This window comes from Ailuropoda melanoleuca, chromosome 12 (assembly GCF_002007445.2).
Source record: "Ailuropoda melanoleuca isolate Jingjing chromosome 12, ASM200744v2, whole genome shotgun sequence".
In the NCBI taxonomy this organism is placed as follows: Eukaryota; Metazoa; Chordata; class Mammalia; order Carnivora; family Ursidae; genus Ailuropoda; species Ailuropoda melanoleuca.
This window is the reverse complement of record NC_048229.1, coordinates 80,124,502-80,149,594: the sequence shown is the minus strand read 5'-3', so window position 1 is coordinate 80,149,594 and position 25,093 is coordinate 80,124,502. Positions and strand designations below refer to the sequence as shown.

General features: G+C 47.2%; 1 protein-coding gene across 6 annotated transcripts in view; it reads right to left on the bottom strand.

Moving 5' to 3' along the window:
• BANP (BTG3 associated nuclear protein) overlaps positions 1–13,027 on the bottom strand; it is a 128,274-nt gene extending 115,247 nt beyond the window's left edge. For 5 of the 6 annotated variants that reach the window (XM_019803550.2, XM_011229551.3, XM_002913376.4 and 2 more), the window contains exon 1: positions 12,886–13,027. In XM_019803550.2, the coding sequence (XP_019659109.2) occupies positions 12,886–13,011 (126 nt within the window). In that variant the 5' untranslated portion in view covers positions 13,012–13,027. Of the gene's footprint in view, positions 1–12,528; positions 12,656–12,885 lie in introns of those variants that run through there. The other variant, XM_019803560.2, reaches the window with a different exon arrangement.
• Positions 13,028–25,093: the final 12,066 nt, after the last annotated feature.

The following is a 25,093-nucleotide window of genomic DNA, read 5'->3' as shown; positions in this document are numbered from 1 at the left end:
GGGGGGGGGGCTTCAGCCATAAACGAATTTCAGGGGACATTTAAATATGGACAGTATCTTCACTGACACCAAACATCATTCTTCGTTTAGGTATGGTTATGTGAAAGAATGTTCTTGCTCTCAGGACATGAGGACTCAAACATTTAGTGGAGAAATATGGTGATCTCTGCAACTTACTTTGAAAAGCAGAAAAAAAAATACAGGTTACCAAAAATTACCAAAATGTGTAATTCTCGCAATATTTCTAACTTTTTCATTATTACCTGTGCTGATCTGTGATCAGTGATTATGATTCACTGAAGGCACAGATGATGATTAGCATTTGTCAGCAACGAAGCATTTTGTAAACAAGGCACATGTGCTGTTTTTCAGACATAACGCTGCTGCACACGTCGTCAACCACAGCGCAGTGTGAACATTCCTATGCGCTGGGAAACCATGAGACGTACATGACTCACTTTATTGCAATGCTCACTTTGCTGCAGAGGTCTGGCAGCAAACCCACAGGATGTCCCAGCTGTGCCTGCACACATGGATAAAGCAACACCCCCAAATACTAGCCCTCTGTGAATCCAGAAGGAGGACACATACGTGCCAACTCCCTGCTCTCTTCCAGAAACTCTTCACTAGGTTAAAGGTAGGAGAAGCAGCACAGAACCACTGAGCCCATAGGCCCTGCTGGTGCTGACGAGCCGGGCAGTGGCTGGGGCGCTCCCTGTCGGCGGCCACTGCCCCACACTCTGGAGCTGTGTGCTGCTGACAGTGGCGGAAACTGTGCGGGTTCTCAAGAACACCACATACTACTCTGCAACGTATCTGATAGAAGCCCTTAAAATAAGGAAATGTTTAGAAAAAACAAAAATAATAAAACCTTCCAATCCACTATGCTGCCCCCCAGCTACCATCACATCCCTCCTGTGCCAAACTCCTAAACCATATTCCAGAACTCTCACCCATGCCCATCCACGATGTCTCTTCCCTCTCCCTCTGAATCCCAAAAAACCAATATGGTTTCCAAACTCACTGTCAGACCGGAGCTTTTCTCCAAGGGAGCAGACAAGAGCCCTGTATCGATCACTGGCTGCCTCTGGGCACCATCCCTTCCATGTCTTCCTCCCTCTCCGGGTACCTCTGTCCTCCCGCGAAGTCTACCCCCCTTCCAGGGCAGAGCACATCCATCCACCTGCTTCCAACTGACCCACACGCCGCAGGGCCCTAGCGAGGCCCCTTCCCAGCTCCCAGGAGACAACACCCGGGATGCTGGAAGGATGGATGGAAGGCATGGGCTCCCAGAGCGGCCAGCAGGCTCACATGTCAACAATGGGGAGTAATCCCCATCCCTTCCGAATCTCCATGTCCCACCTTGCCCTCTCAGCCCGTATTTCAAACACACTATGGCCCGTGACAATAAAATCCACTCTAACACTTCCAAAGCTGAACTCTTCCTGTGCCAACACTAACCTTTCCCCAAGAAAGCTGCTCAAGGAGATACCACCCATCTCCCAACCTCTCCCACAAAGAACCTGCAGACTTTTTTGAACTCCCTTGCTCTGTTACCCTTAAGTATCCAACCATCATCAGACCCTAGGGCTTCTTCATGCTTGCTGATTCTGACCTGACTTCCTTCCTTCCTCCTCCTCCTCCTCCCCTCTCCCACTGCACCTGGTCTGCTGGGTGCCTTGTCATCCCTGAACTGGCCTCTCACAGAGTCGCTGCCTCCAACCCCTCTGACGTACAGCGCCATCTCCCTGACACACCCTGAACTTGGGTCCACTGACCTGGCAGGCTGAGCGTCCCCTTGGTCCCTCCCAAAGCCACACACAGCTGAGGCGGGAAGCCAAGGCTCTCTCATCCACGCTGGAGATAAGCTCCAGAGTAACATTCTTCCAAAGAAGGCTCATCCTCTCAGAGCCCAGCTCGAGCTCCTTCCTTGGCCCTCCTCTACAGACAGTGTCATGTCTAAACTCCTCCATCCAGGTTTCAAACGTTTCCCAATCTGGCTCTGCCCTGTCTGCCTCTACATGACTTCCTTTTATTTATCCACCCAACAAATGCATTCGAAGCCAAATGCAGCCCTCCACCTGCTTTTGTACAGCCCATGAGCCAAATCAAAAGAATACTATTTTGTGACATCAAATTATATGAAATTTAATTTCAGTGTCTACAAATAAAGTTTTATTGGAACGCAGCCATGCCCAGCTGGTAACAGTAATGACAGGGCCTGCCGTGTATTGAATCCTAAGCACTATATGAAGCATTACATCCTCAAGCTTCACAACCATGGATGGGAGCCCGTTGTACCCCCATTTCACAGGCAGGCCCATCTCTAAACACTCCCCTTACGTAAAACATGCACCGTGAATGTTTGCTAAGGGAAATGAGAGCAGAGTGCCCCGAAGACACGGGGGTGGGGATGGGGAGGAAGCAGCGCGTGCCCCACAGCAACCCCGGTGTCCTGCTAACGGGGCCTACCCGTGATCCATCACCCACGCCTGCTCTTCCTCCCTGGTGTCTGCGCCTGCGCATCCGTCCATCTTTCCTAGCTCCCCCCAGAAACTGAAATCCTCATCACCCATCTGGTCCTCCTGCTTAATGCCACATGCTGCAAAGCCTGGGGAAGAGGGTGGTCATCAGTGCAAGGATTCGGATACTACAGTGCCCTGACCTCCTCCTTCCACCTCGCAATTTCACAGAAACCAAACAAAACAACTAGCCTGTGCCACAATGTTAAGGGAATTTGTGATCCTAACCAGGGAACATGAAAACAAAAGATTAACTCCCAGCTTGAGCAGTCATTAAAATAAGTAACCATGACAGGTGGCAGATGCAGGGACAATTCTAGAGGTTTCTGATCCACACAACATGTCAAGCAAGTGCAACCGGTTCCTCAGAGGCAGGGCTGATAACCAGACAGAACTGATTAACACGATCTAGAACAGAAAACAAAGTCTAAGAAGGCTTGCGAAGGTCATGTCAGGGACCCTGGCTGACCCATGCACAGCCCTCACAGGGGCTGGGCTCGGCGGTGCCAGACACAGCCCGTGCCAGTAACACTGTGGGGGCCAGGGGTCTAAGTTTATGGTCTTGGTACTAGATACAGCATCTTGGCACTGCTTTACTCAAGTCATAGTTCTCGATGTGTAGTCAAAACTCAGTCGTGGAAAACAATACAAAGAAGTACAGAAACTGCATGTGGAACCCCTGAACGAACTGGATCAGGTCTAAGGCCGAAAAAAGTCCACGCAAAATGTCCACGAAAAGCATGTATATACATTTTAATTTTTTAAAGCCTCATTAGGAGTCAAACGTCTTAAACTAGAATACCTTCCTCTTACGCTCAAGAACACCAGGAACCCTGTGTGAAATGTGATGGGGACTCGGGAGTCCAGGCTACAAAGGGCACGTAGGAGGGAAGCCTGGTGAATGCTGAGCTAGGGCTTCCCGAATGCTCCCATCCGCCCCCACACGGCCCTGGCACGTGGGGCTGGGGCTGCCCTTCCCCTGGAGGAGACATTGAAGAGTGTGCCCTGAGCCAAACAGCCAGAACAAGGTGCTCTGGGCCTCAGATCCCAACACTCCCCCTCCTTGAAACCAGCCCACTTAAGACAACCCTATTAGTGACAGGGCTGAAATGCCTTTGGTGAGGATGACTCCATTTAAACACAGAAGCGTCTCAAGATCTGCTACCTGGAGCACAGAACTCCAATCCACACTGAAGTGGGGGAACCAAAAAAGTGGGCCGAGTAAACCAGAACTCCAGGCACGAATTCAGGCAGGGACGGCTTGCTACGAGCTAAGATAATTTCCAATTTAAACTTACTTTTAAATTTTAAGAAAATCTATTCGCTACGCTAAAAAGATTTATTTTGATTAAAGACACACGACATAAGGGCACCTGGGTGGCTCAGTGAGGCGTCTGCCTTCTGCTCAGGTCAGGATCCCGGTGTCCTGGGATGAAGCCCTCCATCAGGATCCCTGCTCATCAGGAAGTCTGCTCCTCCCTCTCCCTCTGCCCCTCCCCGCTTGTGCTCGCTCTCACTCTCTCAAGCTCCCTCTCAAATAAATAAAAATCTAAAAAAAAACCCAACAAAACAAAACAAAACCCCACATGACATAATTTATCTGCCTCTCACAGATGTTTTCACCTTAGCCCAATAACAACCTGACTTTCAAGGGGGGGACGATTTTCAACTCGGAAACCCAAAATATTTAGTTTGATTAAAAACAAACGAACAGGGGAGCCTGGGTGGCGCAGTCGTTAAGCATCTGCCTTTGGCTCAGGGTGTGATCCAGGCGTTCTGGGATCGAGTCCCACATCAGGCTCCTCTGCTGTGAGCCTGCTTCTTCCTCTCCCACTCCCCCTGCTTGTGTTCCCTCTCTCGCTGGCTGTCTCTGTGTCAAATAAATAAATAAAATCTTTTTTAAAAAAAAAGAACAAAACAAAAAACAGGTCCACCACTGAATAGGTACCCTTGGAAAACAACTCTTACCTAGCCCAATAGGATTATATATACTTGAGAACAACCTTAGTAAATTTAACCTTTTTAAAAATAAATCTAGCAAATGACACTGTGTAAGGTCATACTCATTTCTGACCCACAATTTTAGCACATTCTAATCACACTGGATTTACACTTGCAACTAATGATCTGAGTAGACTTTAAAAGGAGCAAGCATTCTGCCTCTTTACTGACAGTCTTTCCACTTCTCTCTAATCAGAAGGGCAGAAAGAAAAGGTTCAAAATGATTTCTGTCAACAATAAATTCGCACATCTGATTTTACTAAACGTGTAATCTGTAAGGAGTGTGGGTCTAACTTCTGATTATATGGGCCAGGGCAAATATTCTTGGGGAAAAACAAATTCATCAAAGTGTGTAAGAGTCCCTTTTTCTTTTACTACAAAGGACATTATTGGGATAACTAGTAAAATCCGAGTTAGATCTGTTGCTCAGATAACAGAGCCTTACCAATGATAAATTTCCAATTTCAGTAATTATGTTGTGGTTACATAAAAGAATACCACTGTTTACAGGAAACAGCCATTTAAGGATTTAAGAGTAAAGGGGCATCACATCTTACACGGCTCAGGAAAAAAGAATACACATAAACACAGAGTTGTAGAGAAGAGAGAAAATAAATCAAGTAAAAAACAGGAACACATGAGAATCTAGAAGACTGTCACAGTTCTTTGTACCATTCCTGCAACTTCGGAGCCTGAAACCACCCAATTCCTATGAAGAGATGTTGAGGCTTTTTCTCCATGGAAAGGCGGCAAGGATGGGTGGAAGCATTCTCATCCGAAGATGATTTTGTCATCACTAGTTCTATTTCTGAAAGGCTGCCACTGACCTTCCAAGTAGATTTCCCTAAAATGGACTCAAAGTTTCTGACCCACACTCTCAGTGCCTTCAGCAGATGAAAGGGGTGGCTCAGTGGACTTCTTCCAGATCACCCCTGTCTCGTAAGTGTGTGGGTAATAGCGTGACGGTGCTGGGGAACCGCAGCACCATCCGTAAAGTGAGGACAGCACTTGAAGCAGCCCTTGGCACCAGTTCAAGCACTCCTACCATGTCTCTGTTACTGAACCCCCAACTCTGATTTATTTCTCCAGTTGCATTAGTATTTATAGTCTAAAGCTCACGGATTCACAAGCGATAGCCCAGGGGCCAAATCTTGCTGACTTCTGTAGATAAAGTTTACTGGAAAACAGCAACACCCATCCTGGCTTCCACCCTCCAAGGGCAGAGTTGGGCAGTTGTGACAGAGACCCCAAAGCCAAAAACATTCCCTTATCTGGCCCTTTACAGAAAAGGTTTATTGACTTCTGCCCTAGAGCTCCCAAGTGTTTAGTGACATCTGCGGCATCTTTACATCTTGAAACTGCCTCGAGGCTGAGGGATAAAGAAACTGGGCCCATTACTGTAGAAAAGTCATCTGGAGCTCCTGAAAGACGTTCTGCACCATGACAGGATGGTTCAACCGCCTCCAGGTGTCTGCTGGCTCTTCCTGCTCCACCTTTCACTGGACGGAGCGACGCCTGATTCATATTAGAGCGGATCCATAGAAATCCCAATGAGGAAAGCACGATTACTGAGTTCTTGAACGATCCCCAGGAGAACTCAAGAAGCAAGTCTAACGGCACTTTTTATCAGCAGCCATGCTTGAAGGGAACCCCAAGCAGTATGTACTTGCTATTATCTTATGCCAGTCACCCCTTCTGTTTCCTTTCTCCTCCCTAACATAGCATGATTGCATTTTACATCAATTTGAATTACACAAATCTAAAATAATAAACCCTCACTTTGCAAAAAATGTGAAAATTGGCTGAATGTCACAATCTTAAAAATCCATAAAATGTTTATTACAAAACGAGAAAGCCAATTCACTGCAAACAGCTGCAACAACTTTTAGCTGGTAAACAGGACACTCAGACTTCTTCGACCAATTCGGTCTAAAAACACGTGCGAGGAAATCACACCACATCTTCAAGAAAGCATTCTGGCATACAAGGCAGCCTAAAGCAGCACTTTGCTCCTGAGGCCCATCCCAGCTACTGCCAACGAGAGTTCACGGGAAGATGGTGAGGCGGCAGACAGCTGCATCCTGGCCCTGTGCCTGCCGTCGGGATCACGGGGCTGCACCACAGTGACAGCAGGCTCATTGTCTATCCCTGCTCTGTGAGGCTAAGATGCCTGGGGCTCTGGCCACACCCAGGGACACACAGCCGACAGCAGCAAGGAAGCACCAGCAATAGACATACCAAGTTTTCACTGCTCGTTTCATTCAAACCCCCTTCCAGTTCAGAAAGTTTCAACTTTCCTTCAAGTTATTTCATGATTTCCTACCTTGTGAAAAAAGGAAAAATCACTACAGACCACAAGCAGCATTTTTTGAAGCACAGAATATAAATCTTTATTACTAAACAGCTTGTCAGTACAGGATTCTGCCCACAGTTGCTGAGGCCCCAGCCTGATTGGCTCAATGCAGTCCCGGTTTCCTGACGGCACTCCCAACCGCATGGCCAGGCCTCCATCCCTACTGGGGCCCTTCTGTCCAACCCACCTTCACTTTCAGTACTCTGCGTGTGCACAGCTCTTTTAAGTGGTAGTACAAAATAATCTAGGGCAAGGAAACAGTAGTCAATTTCCACAAGTACATCCGTTCCACCTATCTACTTTGTCAGCGACTTAATTAAAAACATGTTCTCATCTCTGCCTTCTCTGGCCCTTTCTGTTGGGTATTATTCTTCCATCACTTCTACACCGTAAGCAATCTGACCTCACGGTTATTCACTGTTCACCACCACCACCTCTCCCCTCCAACGTGACGCTCCGTACAGTCATAAAGTGAATCTCACTGTCCACCCCACCGTGGAGGTAGATGGTTCAAAACACTTCATCAAATCAGTTTCTGACCATAGGTAGAAGTGAAAGGTGAAGAAAAATTAATTCAAAATAAGAATCAATTTCACGTGATGTCACAGTATTTTGGACACACTAAGAAGTTAACGTTCCCATCACAGTTTTAAATCAAGAACACCCCTATGTTTCAAGCCACGGGAGGCTCCAGGTGCTGATCCCAAGCTCCACTTCCTCTTAAAGAGACGTACTTTGGTGCACTAGGAGGACACCACACCTCACCGCTGCACTGGGGGTGAGGGCTCAAGAACTTCCTCCAAGAGGGGCAGTCCAGGCACAGTCCTGGACGTTGAACAAACAGAGCCCAAAGGCAAGGCCAAGACCGCAGGAGACATTGGCTAAAGCTCTGATTTTTACTGGTCTCACAGCCTGCACAAGACCGAAGTGGGAAATCTAAGGGTTAAATATTTTATCACTACCCTGAAAAGCAGGGGTCACTACTGATTCTAATTCTCGGTGATGAGCAAAAATGAGCTCCAGGTACTGGCCCCCAACAAGAAAACAAGTGTAGCTTTCTAAAAGCCAATTGCAGTTGTATGATCCCACTCAATACTTGCTCTCAAATTCCCTAAAACTCCTCCTCACACCCCCAGAAAAATGAACATTTTGGAATGGTTCAGAGTACTTCCAATGAAAAATCCATCACGTGGTCTTGTTTTTATGACCATCATACACATGAAGTCAGAGAACACAACAGGGGTATTTATTTACCTGTTACACAGAGGACTTTCTAAAGCTTTTATCTGACATTCTCATTGAAAACCTTAATGCTGTTATTTTCCTCCAGAAGCTTCTTCAAAATGAGAATGTTTATTTTTCCCAGATTAAAATAGCTGAACTGGTCAAGTTACATGCACGTTTAAAGTCAGTCTTGTAGGTCATGTATTTATGTGTACAGCTCGTCAGGATTTACACAGGGTGGATGAAGATCATTACGGAGAGATGACAGCTATTAAGCTAGACCATCACCACAAGCTCACCCAGAACCTGTGCCTGAAGCACCCATTTGCCAACCCCCAAAACAAGACTGTGGTTCTTTATCGTACTGCCTGGGCGACCATCTAGCACAGGAAGTGTTTCTTCAGCATCTAAGGGCAAACACCACACCCTGCAATATTTTTAAATGCAAATTCTGAGTCTTTCTCTGTCAAGACCTGGATACTTTTGAGGAGCACAAGTTCAGATTTTGGTGAACGACCCTCACTTTGGGTTTTCTCATGACTGGACTATGGGTATGGATTTCTGTCTCAGGGTATCACACCGGGGTATGTGATAGCATGTGTCCTTACTGGTGATGTTAAGTTGGTATCTGTCAGGGTGTTCCACTGTGAAGTTACCATTTTTCCCTTTGTCATTTATAAATATCTTGGAAGATATACTTTGGGCTAAGTAATTATCACAGATTGGAGGAGACTTCAGGAGACATGACAACTAAATGCAGAGTGGGATCCTGGATTAAATCCTGAAACAGAAAAAGGGTATTAATGGAAAACTTATGAAATTCAGTTAGGTCTGTAGTTTAGTTAATAGTAGTGTGCCGATGTCAACTTTCTAATTTTTATAAGGCTATCTGGTTATGTAAGAAGTCAGCATTACCGGAACTGGGTAACAGGAACAGGGAAGTTGTCTGTACTGTTTCTGCAACTTTTCTGTAAATCTAAAATTACTTCAAAATGGGGGCGCCTGGGTGGCACAGCGGTTAAGCGTCTGCCTTCGGCTCAGGGCGTGATCCCGGCGTTATGGGATCGAGCCCCACATCAGGCTCCTCCGCTATGAGCCTGCTTCTTCCTCTCCCACTCCCCCTTCTTGTGTTCCCCCTCTCACTGGCTGTCTCTATCTCTGTCAAATAAATAAATAAAATCTTTAAAAAAATAAAAATAAAAAAAATAAAAAAAATTACTTCAAAATGAAAACTTTATGAAGCTGCNATTACTTCAAAATGAAAACTTTATGAAGCTGCAGATTGTAATTCCGTATGTCTGGGGGGGGCCTGAGAGTCTGCCTTTCTCTCAAACACCCAGTGACGGCGAGGTCACTGACCCGTGAACCACTTCACGTGGGCCTTGCTAGGCCCTGACAGATGCAGCTGACTTATTTATTTCACTGTGCACAACTTTCAAAGGACGATTGACTAAAATGCATCAAGATAACACTTCAAGTACAGTCATCACTGCTTAACTAGAGGCAATCCTTACCTCTGGCACACTGAAGTGCTATCTTCATATAATGACATGGCGTGAGAAGTTAGTGTGACAAGGCGACCTTAGAGTCCGAAAGCACCACCTCTGCTACATTTGTCTACGGTTGGCCTTCCCCAGCTAAGCTTGGCACGCCTCCAACACTGCAGAGCCAGAACGTCCAACAGGAACACATAACATCCGCCCACACCGCAACAGAGATGGCCAGGGGTACAATGATCAGGCCACCCATTCCACCGACGGAAGGCATCCAATACCAAGGCCACGGGGAGGCAGGAGAGCAGAACCAGAATGACAAGAACGGGCTCTGGAATTCCTGCTCACAGTGAGCAACTGGCCACAAACGTGATCTGTGTACCCCATTAAGATAACTGTTAACTGCATATAATAAACCCACAAGAAAGAAAACGAGACACAAGCAAGATACTTTGCAAGTTTCTGGGAGACTCAAAGGATCTAATGAGGGCAAAGGAAACCACAATGTGGAGCACACAGGAGTGGGTACAGCCAAAGAAGGGCTCTAAGCCAGTGGCAGGCTGGGGTACTCAGCGGAGCATGGGCTATGCCGGCTCACAGACACTGGATCCCTGCACAGAAAAGCTATACAAGAACCCTCCCTAGACCAGGTAGACCAGCCCCACATCAAAGGGGTCTTTCTTAAGTTTGAAGACCCAGAGGAAAAGTCTCTGCAACAGGGCACTTGAAGTCCCATACAGTAACGAGTTCCCCATCACTTAAGGAGAGATCCACACATTTTCAAAATGAGCCACACAGAGTCAGAGCTCTCTGCGCATTTCCTCTTGCCTTAAACAACAATAATCACCAATATTTAAGGAATATTTGCCATATTAAGTACGAAGACAATATTTTTAAAACGATGATGGTGACAGTGACATTAGAGGAACAAAAGAATTGAAAAAAATCCTTATTGGTATCCTCAAAGTCAAGATAATACATTCAAAATACAAGTAGCTACCATGGAAAACAAAAAAAGAATAAGCTCTTGGTAATTTTCAATTGTGGGAATAAAAAATTTTAAACTGGACTGGGAGATAAACTGAAGCCCTCTCCCAAAAATGAGAACAAAGTGACAGAGGGAAGAGCATAAACACAAAAGATTCAGTGGGTCAATCCAAGATGTCCATCATCAAAATAACAGAAAGAGTAAATGCAGAAGCAATTCTCAACTGATACAAGAGAATTTCCCAGAGCTTCACAGGGCAGGCCCCCAGAAGCACAGAGCATCTGCAGTGGGACTCCACAGCCTAGGGCACTTTGAAAATGTCTTAACACCAAAGAGGATCCTAAAGGGTTACCCAAAAGGAGTAAGCCTACTTAGCAGAAATGAAATTGAAATGATGAAGAAAGCCAAGATTAAAACATGGAATCCTGAACAAACTTGGATACATAATAAAGGAAAATACCAGAATACTTGTACTGGCCTAAGGAGTAATCAATAAGAGGGCTGGGGAGAAGAGGGGAAGTTGGAGAGATCTGACATTATCCTTGAGAATTTAAAACAATGTAAAGAGTCAACAGGAACAGAAAATGCAAAGAGAAAGGCGGTTACAAACAAGAGAAAAAAAAAAGCTGTAGAAGAGAAAAAATGTTATTACTCAGCCACGAAGCAAACAATACTTACTTGCTCGGTCTTCAACAATTTGAGTTAACTGAACATAGTGAATTAAGGAGACAGAAAAGGTGGGATATGATACAAGAGCTAAATCACCCTATAACAACAAAGTCAACAATGTGTAAAACTAATAAAATACCACCTTACTCTTCAGGCCTACGGAGACCTTCCTGAGCAAACAACAGAAAGATGTAAGTCTTTGAGGAGTAAAACAGGGGAGCGTTGCTCCTCGACCTAAGTTGTTCACTAATGCTTTACTGTGCAAATTACTTTGATTAAAATATTAGCTATCTGTGTTATTTTTTAAGAACATGGACCTCAGGCAGATTGAGTTCAAACCCTTGGCTCAGTGTGTCTTGGACAAGTCTCTCAAGCTCTGTGGGTCTCAGTCACCTCATCTATAAAATGTGACAGTCTCCACCTCACTGGATCCCTGTGATGAGAAACACTGGAAATGGTTAGCAGTCCCAGCCACAGCACAGAACCCATACATGGCAGCCATTTTTAAAGACTCAAAGCCAACTGATGTTGACAGAATCCAACCTCATAAGCACATATTCTTACTTTAACTGCAAGACACAGGGAAAATGAAACCAAACACAGAAAACTAATCTTGTGGGATGTTTCCGTGTTTTCCTACCACTAGATATTTGTACCCAGGGTGGCCCTAAAAGCTGACTATTGAATGGTCGGACCACCTCCTTTCTGACTGCCTGTTTCCCTCACTTACGGAGGACCACTCAACTACCCCAAGTTATTTTCCTGTCTCCCAAACATCAGTTCCAAGTGTCCCCTTGGAAAGGACAGGCTCCTCCCATCGACTACCTTCCCTTAGTGCTAGTTTCACCAACACCATCAGGCCTTGGGGTGCACTCCGGGCAGAACAGGTAAGTTCGAATAGCGAGCAATTAGCTGTCCCACTCGAACAGACCCGAAGCTGGGCCGTGCCTGCACAGGCCAGGCACAGTCTCGATCCTTGGGAGCCCACACGTGGGAGCAGCTAGCTCTTCAGGGAGCGTTCAGGTCTTCAGAAACACTCCACCTCCATTACGGCAGAGTCTCCAACGTGCTCACACGGTGGAGGAGAAATGGGCATCCACTTGGGGGGAGGGGGTGCTCGAAGCAAAACCCTAAGGCCACACTTCAGAAGGCAAACCGAAGAGGTGGGGGGACAAAACCGCGAACTCCTCCCTCGCGGCCCGTGGCTCTCCCTCAGACAGCACCGACCCCCTCCTTTCCTCCGTGAGCCCTCGGCCAAGTGGGGGTGTGCGCTCTTGCCTGCCGGTGCCCTAGGACACACGCCGGAGCGGAGGTCGGCCTGACAGCGACCCCCGACGCGGGCCTTGCTCGCAGTGTCGTCTCCCCGTGCCCCCGACAAGTGACAGGGGCGGCCCGGCACCGCGCGCAGCCGCGGACGCCCGGCCCGTCCCCCCCGCCCGTCCCACAGGCGAGGCGCGCGGCCCCCCGGGGGGGAGNNNNGCGCAGGGTGTCCCGGGCGGGGGCGGCGGGCGCGGGCGCGGCGGCCGGAGGAGGGCGCAGGGAGGAGGGAGGAGGGGAGATCTCGCTCTCGCTCTCGCTCTCGCCCCGCGGGAAGGGGGAGGTGGAGACGCGACCGGCTGCGGGAGCTGCAATTACCGTGTGGGCTGCGGAATTCTCGTGGTGTTTGTCGGGGAGATGCGATAATGGCGTCCGTCCTCGCGAGAGAAGCCGCCACTCTGCGCAGGCGCCGCGAGTCCCTCCCCGCGGCCCGCCGCCCTGCATCGTCTGCGCAGGCTCTCCAAGTGGGACGCGCCAGACGAGGGAACGGGGCGAGGGGGCGGGGCCTGCCGCTCCAGGCCTCCCGCGCGCGCCTTCGTCCGCGCCGGCAAGCGCTGAGCATGCGCACGCGTCCTCCTGCCGCGCCACGGTTGTGGCCTCTCAGGAACCTTACTTCCCTGGCGTGAGCTCCGTCTCCTCGTTAGCCCAGTGAGAAGTCGCGTCGGTGGACCGTGAGAGGAATGTACGTTTCTTCTGAGGATGAATGAATAGGAATTAGCTCCCCGCGACGACTACATATCCCGGAGGGCGCTGCGCGAGCTGCTAGCGATGCTTTCTGGGAATCGTAGTCCCTGCGTGTGCTCCAAGCCTGCCGGTACTTGTAGTCTCTCCGTACTCCGGTCTCCCGTCGGCCTCCGCGACCGCAGCTGCTGGGACTTGTAGTTGGGAGGCAGGGGCCGCGGCCGCTGCGGGTCCAGAGGGGTGCCCCCAAGTAATAGCTGATGCTCGGGTTCCCACTTCCCAGCGTTCACGCGTGGGGAAAAAATGTGCGTTAGTGATGTGACCTGTTCCATGTGTAACTAACATGTTACACGTCATATGTTCCGGGCGTATGTAATGTGTAAGCTGTGTCATACAGGGATATACAGTATGGATGTGTCTGTGTTACACGCATACAGCGTAAGTGCGCGTTTGTTGGTACTCGTAGGGAAGGATTCCTGGCTGTAGACAATTCCCGGAAACGTTACTCCTGCTTACTGGTACCACTGCTGTTCTTCACCCATGCTGGCATTCCCCTGCTTTTTAGTTTTCTTCTTTATACTAGCCTCTGGTTTTCTGACTTGTTTACAACGAGCAAGAACTCTTTCAATCATCCAAAAACGAGACTGTGGAGCTACTTTCATTTGGAAAAGAAATGCTTTACTGTTTCTCTAAGTTTCTTGCCCACTTCCCTTTTTGCCAATGATAAAAACTTGATTCAGGGCGGTAAGGAGCTGTGTGACCTTGGGTAACCTTGCTAGTTCGAGTTTCTTTCAGAATTAACACTTGGGGACCCACCGAGGCGGGTTGTTCATTGGGTTGGCTGTGCAGGAAAGGTGCCTTAAAGAAAAGATAATTCGCATTGAAATGAGAATTGTCCTGTGTAGAGATGAGGGAAAATTGCTCAGCAAGGTCACATTGCTAGAAAAAGACAAAAGCAGAATTTGGAATCTAAAACGCTCTGGTCTAGAATCTGCCCCTGGTGGGGAAAAGGGTGGCAGAAGCTAACCACACAAATCCTGAGGGATGAGTAGGGGCAAAACAGAGCCATGCCTTCTATCCCCACCTCTGCCTCAACCATAGCCAATCTAAACACTAAACTAAGAATTCTTAACATGGACACGTGAATATCTGAGTACAAAGCAGTTAATAGACTGATATTTTTCATATTATTTCAAAATATCAGCAAGTCCTTGTCTGTAGCCCCGTTGCAGGTGTGGGTTGCTGGCTTCTTCCTGGCCAGGCCTTGCACACTGCTGGGCTCCAAGCCACTGCTAAGTCATCATCAGAAATTAAGCCAGTCAAAATTGTAATTGTACTTATGCCAGAGTCCTGGATTTCTCTTTTTTGTTTTTGATGATTCAGATTTATTTATTTTTCATTTTGCTGCCCAGGAAGTTCAAATAGAGGAAATTGTTACTCAGTATCGACATCTAGCTGATTAACCATGGTTTTAAAAATAATTAAATAGCTGGAAATTGGCAAAGACAGCTGTTTACCAATGAAGGGTTGTGTCCTTATTGCAGAGGGCCCTCCTCCTTGCCAGTCAATTCATACAGGAATCCAGTCCAGGGAACTCGGGGGGGCTCAGTCCGTTAAGCATCTGACTCTTGATTTCAGCTCAGATCATGATCTCGGGGTGGTGAGATTGAGTCTCAGGTTCCATGTGGGGTGTGGAGCCTGCTTAAAATTCTCTCTCTCCCTCTCCCTCTGCCCCTTCTCTCTGTCTCCCTCTCTCTCTCTCTCTCTGCTTCTCTTTCTCTCTCTCTCTCAAAAATCATCATCATCATCATCATCATCCAGTTCAGGTTCTGGAGTTAATGAGACTAGTGCCATGTTAGTGGGGGCTTTATGAAAAGAGAGGAAGGTGCACTCTGGCCTGAATGGCACCAGAAATGGGGGACCCCTTCCATGTGTGTGCACTGGGCATTTGCAAAGATCTCAAAGGCCCCTTCTTCAAAATTGTGTTTTGCCCACTTCAAGCAAATCCTGGAATTCTGTAGAAGGGGCCTGTTCCTGAAGATGTTGCTAGGATGGAGAGAAGTCAAGTATTCATGAAACTCCCAGTTGCCCAAGAAAAGCCTAGAAAACAGTACTATTGTCTACAAGAGCAGGGACATTGAATTGACCTGACCTGGGCTTGGAATTTAAGCTCTCCTGTGGCAGCCTACATTGCTGAGGGCTTCTGAGCCTGCACCACCTCCTCCGGAAACCGGCACTTCAGACTCACAGCTCATGGGGATATTGGGAGGATTCAATGAGGTAGACTTTGTAAAGGGTTTAGCAGAAGGTCTGACTCAAGAAATGATCATATTACCAATGTGTTAAGTTGCCATGCCTTGAGCTAGGCACATATTATAATCCCTGTTCTTGGTTAAGCAATACATCCAGGTCACACAGCCAAAACAGTGCTAGAGCCTTGAAGAGAAATGTTGTGAGATAATGGCAGGAAAGGTAGTTAGGATATGGGCCATGCAGGTCCTTGTTGGCCAAGGGACGAGTTTTGTTTTGATCCTAAAATAATGGAAAGCCTTTATAAGGTTTGGGACAAGGGTAGATACGATCAAATTTGCATTTTCAAAAGTTACTCTAGCTAGAATGTTGAAAAATGAATTGGGGGTGGGGAGAAAGATTCCTAAGTGGATTTGGGGAGACCACTCGAGGAGGCTGTGGCAGGGGTCCTGGCAAGAGATGATGAAGGCCTGAACTAGAGTGGTCACAGTGGAGACTGAGAGGCAGAGAAGTGGACAGTGTTAAGAGATATCATGGGATGAAATCAACAGGACTTGACCATAAACCCGATAGGGGCATAGGTTAAGGGAGAGGGGCATCTGGGATGCCACCTGGGCCTGTAACTATGGAAAACCAGGTGGATGGAAGTACCGTTCCCTGAGATGGGGAACTCTGGGCACTACCAGCCACCGGCCACCATGCATGGTTGTGGAGACTACCCTGAATAGTGTCTCTTTACATTCTGTAATTCCTCTCCTACTCTAGGATACCTTTTTTTGCTTCACACAGAAGCACCTGCTGGCAAGCGATCAGGTTCGGGGATAAAGTGGAGTCCTGGAACTAGAGCCCATAGGATAATTCAGGCAAATGGAAAGAAGTAGCACTAGCTCCCCCTGTAGGCTCGTCCCCCACTGGCATGGATGCCACCGCAGCCACATGTTCTGGTCCACCAAGAGATTTAAGGACCAGGAAGTCTGTCAGCAATGTGGTGGAATAGGAGCTTCCCCGTCCCATCCCCCCACAGCAACGATAATTTAAGGGCCATCCATGGCTGAAGCCTTCCTGAAGCAGCCCTGAGACCCAGCTCTAGCCACTTGTACCTGGTACAGGAACAGTCCCACCCACCCAGGAACACAGAGGGAAACATACCTACCCATATGTGACACACTATGTTAAATGAAAGCCATATGATCATCTCAATAGAGGCAGAAAAATCATTTGACAAAATTCAACATCCTTTGTGATAAAAACTCTCAACATAATAAAGGCCATGTGTGACAAGCTTATGGATGACGTCACACGCCATGGTGGTGAGAGGTTGAAAGCTTTAACTCTGAGACCAAAAATGAGACAAGGGTGCCCATTCCACAGAGTCCTGGAAGCCCTAGCCAGGGAAATTAGGCAAGAAAAAGAAGTAAAAGTCCTCCAAATCAGAAGGGAGGAAGTTAAATTGTCTCTGTATGCAAATAACATGAAACAAAACAGTGAAGACTCCACCAGAAAAAAACTGTCAGAACTTATAAACAACATGCAAAAATCTATATACTAACAAAGAATGATCTGAAAAAGAAATGAAGAAAACAATCCCATTTGCAATAGCATCAAAATAATAAAATAGTTAAGAATAAGTTTAACCAAGGAGGTGAAAGATCTGTACACTGAAAACTATATGACGTTGATGAAAGAAACTGAAGAAGACACACAAAAAATGGAAGGGTATCCCATGTGTATGGGTCAGAAGAGTTAATATTGTTAAAATGTCCATACTACCCAAAACAATGTACAGATTCCATGCAATCCTTGACAAAATTCCAAGAGTATTTTCCACAAAAATAGAAGAAACAATCCTAAAATTTGTATGGAACCACAAAAGACCCCAAACAGATGGAGCAATCCTAAGAGAAAAGAACAAAACTGGAGGCATCACACTTTCAGATTTCAAACTACTGTCTATCGCAAAGTTACCCTAACCAAAACAGTATGATGCTGGCATAAAAACCAACACAGAGACCAATGGAACAGAAAAGAGCCCAGAAATAAACCCATGCACATTCGGTCAACTAATCTTGAGCAAGGACATCAAGAACACACAATGCAGAAAGAACAGTCTCTTCAATAAATGGTGTTGGGGAAAATGAAATTTGACACCCATTTTACATCATACATAAAATCAACTCGAAATAGATTAAAAACCTAAAGATAAGACGAAACCATAAAACTCCTAGAAGAAACCATTGGAAAAAAGCTCCTTGATATGGATCTTTGTGGTGATTTTTTGGATATGACACCAAAATTACAGGCAAGAGAGGCAAGACAAAACAAACAGACAAATGTGGGACTACAACTAACTAAAAAGGTTTCGTATGGCACACTGAAAAGGCATCCTAAAGAATGGGAGAAAATATTTACAAGCCATACATCTGATAATCAGTTAATACTCAAAATATATAAGGAGTTCATACAACTGAATAGCAAAAAAGAGAGGGGGGGTATTAAAATGGGCAGAGGACCTGAGTAGACGTTTTTCCAAAGAAGACCTACAGGTACGTGAACCATCACTGGTCATCAGGAGGACGCAGGTTAAACCCACGATGAGGTATCATGTCCCGCCTCTGAAAATGGCTGTTATTAAAAGCACAATTGATAACAAGTGTCAGTGAGGGGGGAGGAAAAGGAAGCCTCATGCACTGTTGGTGGGAGTGCAAACTGGTGCAGTCACTGTGGAAAACAGTATGGAGGATCCTCAAAAAGTTAAGATAGAACTCTCTGACCTAGCAGCCACTTCTGGGTAAGTATCCAAAGGAAATAAAAACAAGAGATAACGCTGAAGCATTCTTCCCAGGAGGAAGACATGGAAATGAGCTAAGTGTCCATCAAGGGATGAACAGATAAAGAAGTTGTGGCATAGATAAGAAATGGAATATTATTCAGCCACGAGAAAGAAGGACATCCTGCCATTTGTGACAATGTGGACGAACCTAGAGGGCATCGGGCTGAGTGAAGTAAGCCAGGCAGACAGACAGATAGACCCTGCGTGGTCTCACTTGCATGTAGAAGCTAAAAAAGTCAAACTTATAGAAGCAGAGAGTAGAACTGTGGTTAGCTGGGCCCGGCGGGTGGGGGACCCGGGATCTCTTGCTCACAGCGTACAGACTTCCAGTTTTAAGTTGAGGGCATTTGGGGGTCTAACGTGCAGCCGGTGGTGCCGCGTTGTGTGTTGGAAAGTGTCTAAGAGCTCAGGTACTCTCACCGCAAGAACCGTGCTAACTGTGTCAGGTGGTGGAGTTGTGAATTTACCTGACTGTGGTAACACTTTCGCAATGTAGACATGTATAAAATCGCCGCAGTGTTTGTCGATTGTACCTCAATAAAGCTGGAAAATGAATTTTTTTTTAATTTTTTTGAGAGCTAAGGGCTCTGCTCAGTCGCTGCTGCATGGCTGTGATGTCCTGTGAATCTGGGAAAGCTGCCGAAACATCCAGTTCCTCGGTTTCCGCCCCTAGAAAACGGGGCGGTAAGATCTCACGGAAGTCATCTGTGAGATCACGTGCTTTTGAGCTCAGCCTGACGTGCACTCCACGCCCAGCTCACATGCCTCGGTGTGGCCGGATCAGTAACGTGACCTTCCTGGCCTCAGTGTCCTCATCTGCAAAGTGGGACCATAGAATCTACTCCGCAGATTGTGTCTAAATTTTGAAATTGACCGTGGAAAGTGCTCACCACGGCATTTGGCACAGAGAGGATGCTCACCTGAGGTTTTTTTTTGTAAAACTGCGCATCTACGCCAAGGACTCCGGCGCCACTACGACTGCTGATAACGCATTAACAGCCGCCACTATGGGCTGCTCCGTAGGTGCTGATGCTGTGCCTTTGTCTAAGTCACGAAATAACCCACTGGTCTGTCAACACTTTGCCAAACCTGTTGACTGCTTCCCCCCCCCTTTTTTTTTTATACTGGTTAAATACACATCACATAAACTTTACCGTTCTAACCGTTTAAATGTACAATTCAGTGGCATTAAGTTCATTCCCAATGTTCTGCAACCACCACCACTAACTCATTCTAGAACCTTCTCGTCCTCCCCAAAAGCAGTGCATCCCCATTATGCATCACTACCCCAGGCCCAGCCCCGGCAACCCCTCGTCTACTTTCCGTGTCTACGGATTTGCCGGTTCCGGACACTGCATACAAATGGCATTCTACAACATGTGGCCCTTTGAGCCCAGCCCCTTTCCTTCAGCGTAATGCTGTCAGGCCTCTTCCATCCCTGGTGCAGCGCGTGTCAGCGCCATACATCTTTTTATTTATTTATTTTAAATAATAAGTTTAAGTTTTTAGAGCAGTTTTCAGTTCACAGCAAAGTTGATGAAAAAAGTACAGAGACATCGCATACGCTCCCTGCCCCTCCACACACAAGCCTCCCCCATGGTCAGCATCCCCCAGCAGAGTGGGATATTTGGGACCACTTGTGAACATACCATGACACATTGTGGTTGCATGGAGTCCAGAGTTCACCCAGAGTTCATTCTCGGTGGTGTATACCTTCTTTGTACCTTTGGCAAATATTTTGTCCTAGTCCGTGACTTGTCTTCTCATCCTCTTGACAGTGTCTTCCACAGAGCAGACGTTGCTCATTTCAGTGAAGTCCCCCTGATCCATGATCTTTCCTGGACCGCGCCTTTGGTGCCGTGTCTGAAAAGTCGTCACCACACCCAAGGTCGCCTAGATGTTCTCCTGGGTCATCTTGGAGGAGTTTTTAGTTTTGCATTTTACATGTAGGTCTGTGACTAATTTTTGTGAAGGGCGTGAGGTCTGCTCAAGATTGATTTTTTGGCACAGGGATGCCCAGTCGTTCCAGTGCCACTTGTTGAGAAGACTGGTTTTGCTCATCGTAGTCCTTTGCTCATCTGTCATTGACGAGTTGACTGTTTTTATGGGGGTCTGTTTCTGGGCTCTCTGTTCTATCCCACGGACGGATTTGGGTATTCTTTGACCAGTCCCACAAGGCCTCGACCATTGTCGCCACGTTCCTTTTTATGACTGAATAACTGCATTTGCTGATACTGTTTTTTTTAATCCACTCATCCGTTGGTGAACATTTGGGTAATTTCCACTTTTTGGTTATTGTGAATAACGCTGCTGTGAACATTTGCGTACGAGTGTCTTTGTGCACATACGTTTTCATTTCTCGTGGGTGTGTACCCAGGGACAGAACTGCTGGGTCTCATATTAACTCCACATTTGACTTTATTGAAGAACCTGTCTGACACCCTAAATGACGCCCCTCCTCGTTCTGGGTGAGCAAATGCAGACTTCCTGACTCAGGCCTACATAGAGAGGAACCAACAGCCAGCTCCACCTCGCCAGCCTGGTGGGTGCACCGCCCGGGAAGTGTGTCCTCCAGCCCCTGCTGGGCCATCTCAGTGGATGCCTCCAGGGGCAGAGACAAGCTCTTTCCCCAGAGCCCTGCCCAGACTGCAGATGTGTAAGCCCAGTAAATGCTGTCTTTAGCCACCGCACCTTGGGGCGATTTGTCAGACAGCAGTAGATAACTGGGGTGTAGGCTTCCATGAACACTTTTTATTCCAAACCAAATATTTCCTTGTACCAGGTAAGCATTTGGAATAGGTGACTGGCCATTTCTCTGCAACGCAGCATGCGCTGATTACGCACCTTATGGGCAGGCCCGTGGAAGCAAAGAGCCAGGAGACAGTTGAGCCAAGGCTCAATGAGATAATGAGCTCACGGCCACATACATGAGCCCTGCCTCTGCCACTTTCCAGCCAGGGAGAACTTAGACAATATGCTTCACTGCCCTGAGCTTCAGTTCCTTCATCTGCAGGATGGAGACCAAAGTGCCTACTCAGTTAGGGCCCTTTGGAATACAGGGCAAGTGTGCACTAGCTGAATAAAATAAAAGGAACTCATTGACTCACGTAACTGAAAAGTTTGGAAGAGAACTTCAGGATAGAGGAATAGGAATCACTCGGTCGAAGCGCTGTCACATTCTGTCTCACACAAACTCTCTCTCCCTCCTTCTCCAGCCTTCCCATCCCTGGGTTCAGTTTCCTCTCCATTCTTGGGCAAGATCTGAAGAAGGGTTCCCAGCAACTGTGCACAGTGTAAATCTCACCAGTTTAACGATCGTCACCGAGATATAGTGCCTCCTCCCCTGTGACTGCAGCAAAACTCCCAGGGCTAACGCTCATGGGTCAGCTCTGCTTACCCGTAAATTACTTTCTCTCTGATTGGCCGAACCTGAGATACATCAGGGACAGGCGTCAGCATGACCACGGACGGCCACTGGGGGAGGGCTAGTGTCCCGGGAAAACTCAGGTGATTGTCAGATGGTGTTCTCAGAAGAAAGCGGCCAGGTGTCAGACAGGGCTACACAACACCTGCCCCAGCATGTGTGTCCCAGGGCTCTCATGAGACCCAAACAGACACCCAAACACGTGTGAGCAGTGACGTCGACATTGATGTCGGTCCAGCGGTGCTGCTTTGTTCCTGGAAGCTCTTGATTCGTGCTTTCTGGAAGGAGGGGCTGAGTATGTTTCAGCAAAGGTGGAGAAAATGTTTGTGTTGGGCTCCCAGGCTGCCGTGATGCGTTGGTTTTTATCTGACTCAGGATATGGTGTAATCATGCCGGGCAGGTGATGAATATCACAAAAGCACTGCTGGGTCTTAACATCCTTATGAAAACGAGGTTTCCGCTACAGAGCATCCCCTTGGGCTCGTCGGATCAGGGAAACAGGTTTATAAATCCATAAAATCAATAAAAATGTGTGCCCAAAATTATGCTATAAAAAATCCATGGAGAACAAAGGAAATTGCTGCAAATGAAATACACATAGACACTTCCACATATTTTCAAGATTTTTGTCCAATCAGGACAAAATAGTCCAAATAGGACTCCTATTTCCTCTTCTTTTCAGCTGAAATAGAATTTCTTTATGGACATTGTATCATTTGGGGATCTTGAAGTACTTTGGAGAGCATGCTGGTGCATTTAGGAAAGGATTTGAATTTCTGTCATGTAAGAATAAAGCCCCATCTGGCGAGAGCGATGCCAAGAAACCCAAGCGGTCTCAGAGAACAGCAAGCTCCGTACTTTGATCACAAACTCAGTTCAGTAAAAAGCTCTTGGCATGCCCTTGAACTCAAGTGTATTTACAAATAAATCATACCTGTGTATTAGGTGTGACACTCTGTGCTCCATGAAACATGTAAAATAGACACTATAACCAGTGAGAGACAAAGTAAAGATAGAAATCCCCGTCTTTTCTTCCTCCACCTTAAGGGATGGTCTGGAATTGGCTCATGGACTGGGAGGCTTAACAACTCCAAAATCTGATGGGGAAAGGTGTGTGTGTGGGGGGGGGTGGTCAGCAAGCTGGAAACTTGGGGACATCTGCAGAGCCCAAAGGCAGAGTGCTGGCAGACCTCCTTCTTGCTCAGGGGTAGTCAGTCTTTGTTCTATTCTGGCCTTTGACTGATTTGGTGAGGCCCACCCATACAGGGAGGATAATCCGCTTTACTCACAGTCCACTGATTTAAGCGTTAATTACATCCAAAAAACACCTACACCGAAACATCCAGAATAACGTTCAACCAAACACCTTGACACTGTGGCTCAACCAAAATGACACAAAATTAACCATCGTGACTCCATGTGAGAAATTTTCAGTTCTGACAGATAATTACAGATCATATGGAGCCCACTGACTGGTGTTCCGTGCAAAGGAGATGCTAAGGAATTAGAAGGCGCTGGTTGGATAAACATGAGGCTTTTTGGCTCAAAATACAAGGAGAGCGGGCAAGAATAAAACACGGTACACTCTCTCAAGAGAGTAAGTTGGCACATGTATCATCCGTTCCAATACATTTATCCATTGACCCACAGATGTCAGACCTGAGAATTCCATTTGAAGATGCTCAGTGCAGTGTTATTTATAAGACAAAAAACAAAGGCTGTCTGTAAGGGGAGTGAGTTGGTAAATTATGGTATATCTTCTAATGGAATATTCTATAGTTCAAAAAAAAGAGCAAAAAACACTAACGTAAAGGCACCTGGGGGGCTCAGTTGGTAGAACGTCTGTCTCCGGCTCAGGTCGTGATCCTGGGATCCTGGGATCGAGCCCCCTCGGCGGGCTCCCTGCTCATGCTCTCTCTGTCTCTCTCTTTCTCTGTCAAATAAATAAATAAATAAGATTTTAAAAACCACTGATGCAAGAATTCATTGATGATCATTATTGACTATATATATACACACACATATACATATCTACACAGGATATGATTATCTCCTGTATTAGAAATACTGAGATATACACGTAGGATTATTTGACATGGAAATTTCCAGAAAGAGCCACAAGAAACTGCTATCAGGAGTTCACTCTGAGACAGATAGAGACTCACTTTTCACCTTGGACCTGCTTCAGATATTTTCCATCACATGCACGTAAATGGCTTTTATATGCCTCTCAATGGCAGAGATTCCAGTCTGTGCTGTAACAGGGTAATGGAGATGATGTTTGAGTCAGCTGTGAGGGACGTGCAGGACAGCCGGGGCCGGCAACAACCTCTAAATACAGCAGAGCCCTGCCGTGTGGCTGCAGGGGGGACGGGGAGACCCCAGAACCACGGGCCAGCCAGTGAGGCGGTCTACCTACAGCAGGCAGAGAGGACGGCCGAGGACATGCCGCTGAGAGCGCGGGGGGCCCACGGGGTGCGGCGGTCGGGCTCACCGACGTCGGGAAGCTGGTTCAGCCAGGGCTCAGCCAGGGCTTGGAACGCTGAGTTCGGCGCATGGTGATGGAAGTGCTGTATCCTAAGTACGTCGTTGAACACTGACGACTTCACAGCAGAGTTAGTGCTACTCTCCCCCTACCCTACTGATGAGGAGACTGAGGCAGAGGTGAATGAATGAATGAATGAATGAACGAACGAGTGGAGGAAGCTGCCCCAGGGTGGGCCCCTGTCCAACATCACTCCGTGGAAGAGAAGCACAAATATCCCAGAGTTGGGTTTTGATGCTTGCAACCAAGGCAGTTGAACTCACGGGCCATCAGAGAGTCAGCTTCAGCTCCAGAGTGATCTGAGCATGGGGCCCACAGGGTCCTCGGGAGCCCACATGTGGACCCAAGGTGCATGGGGCGGGGCGGGGGGGGGCTTTCCAGATCTAAGATTCCAGGATTCTATGGTAAGTCATGACATCCCTGACCCTCTGAAGTGTATAAGCTTAAACCTCCCCCCACACAGAAATTAAAATCATCCCATACAAACCCTCAATTGTCCATTTCACAGCAAAAGTGTCCAGAGAAATAAACTACTGTTTGGTGCAAAGTAGGGTTTTTTGTTATCTGGCATCTGAGAATACTACCAGTTGTATGGTCAAGGTGCCCACCGCATTCTCTGTGCCGGTGTGGACACTTGGTGCGTGAAAGGGGCACCATTCATACTTACGCTGAGATGAGAGCGCCAGCCAGGACATCATACTGCAGACAGAACAGATCTGCACCGAACCGTGTCTGTTTGTGGCAAGCGGGCCCCGGCTGCTTTTCCAGGATCCCCGGGCAGAAAGGGGTCACCTGC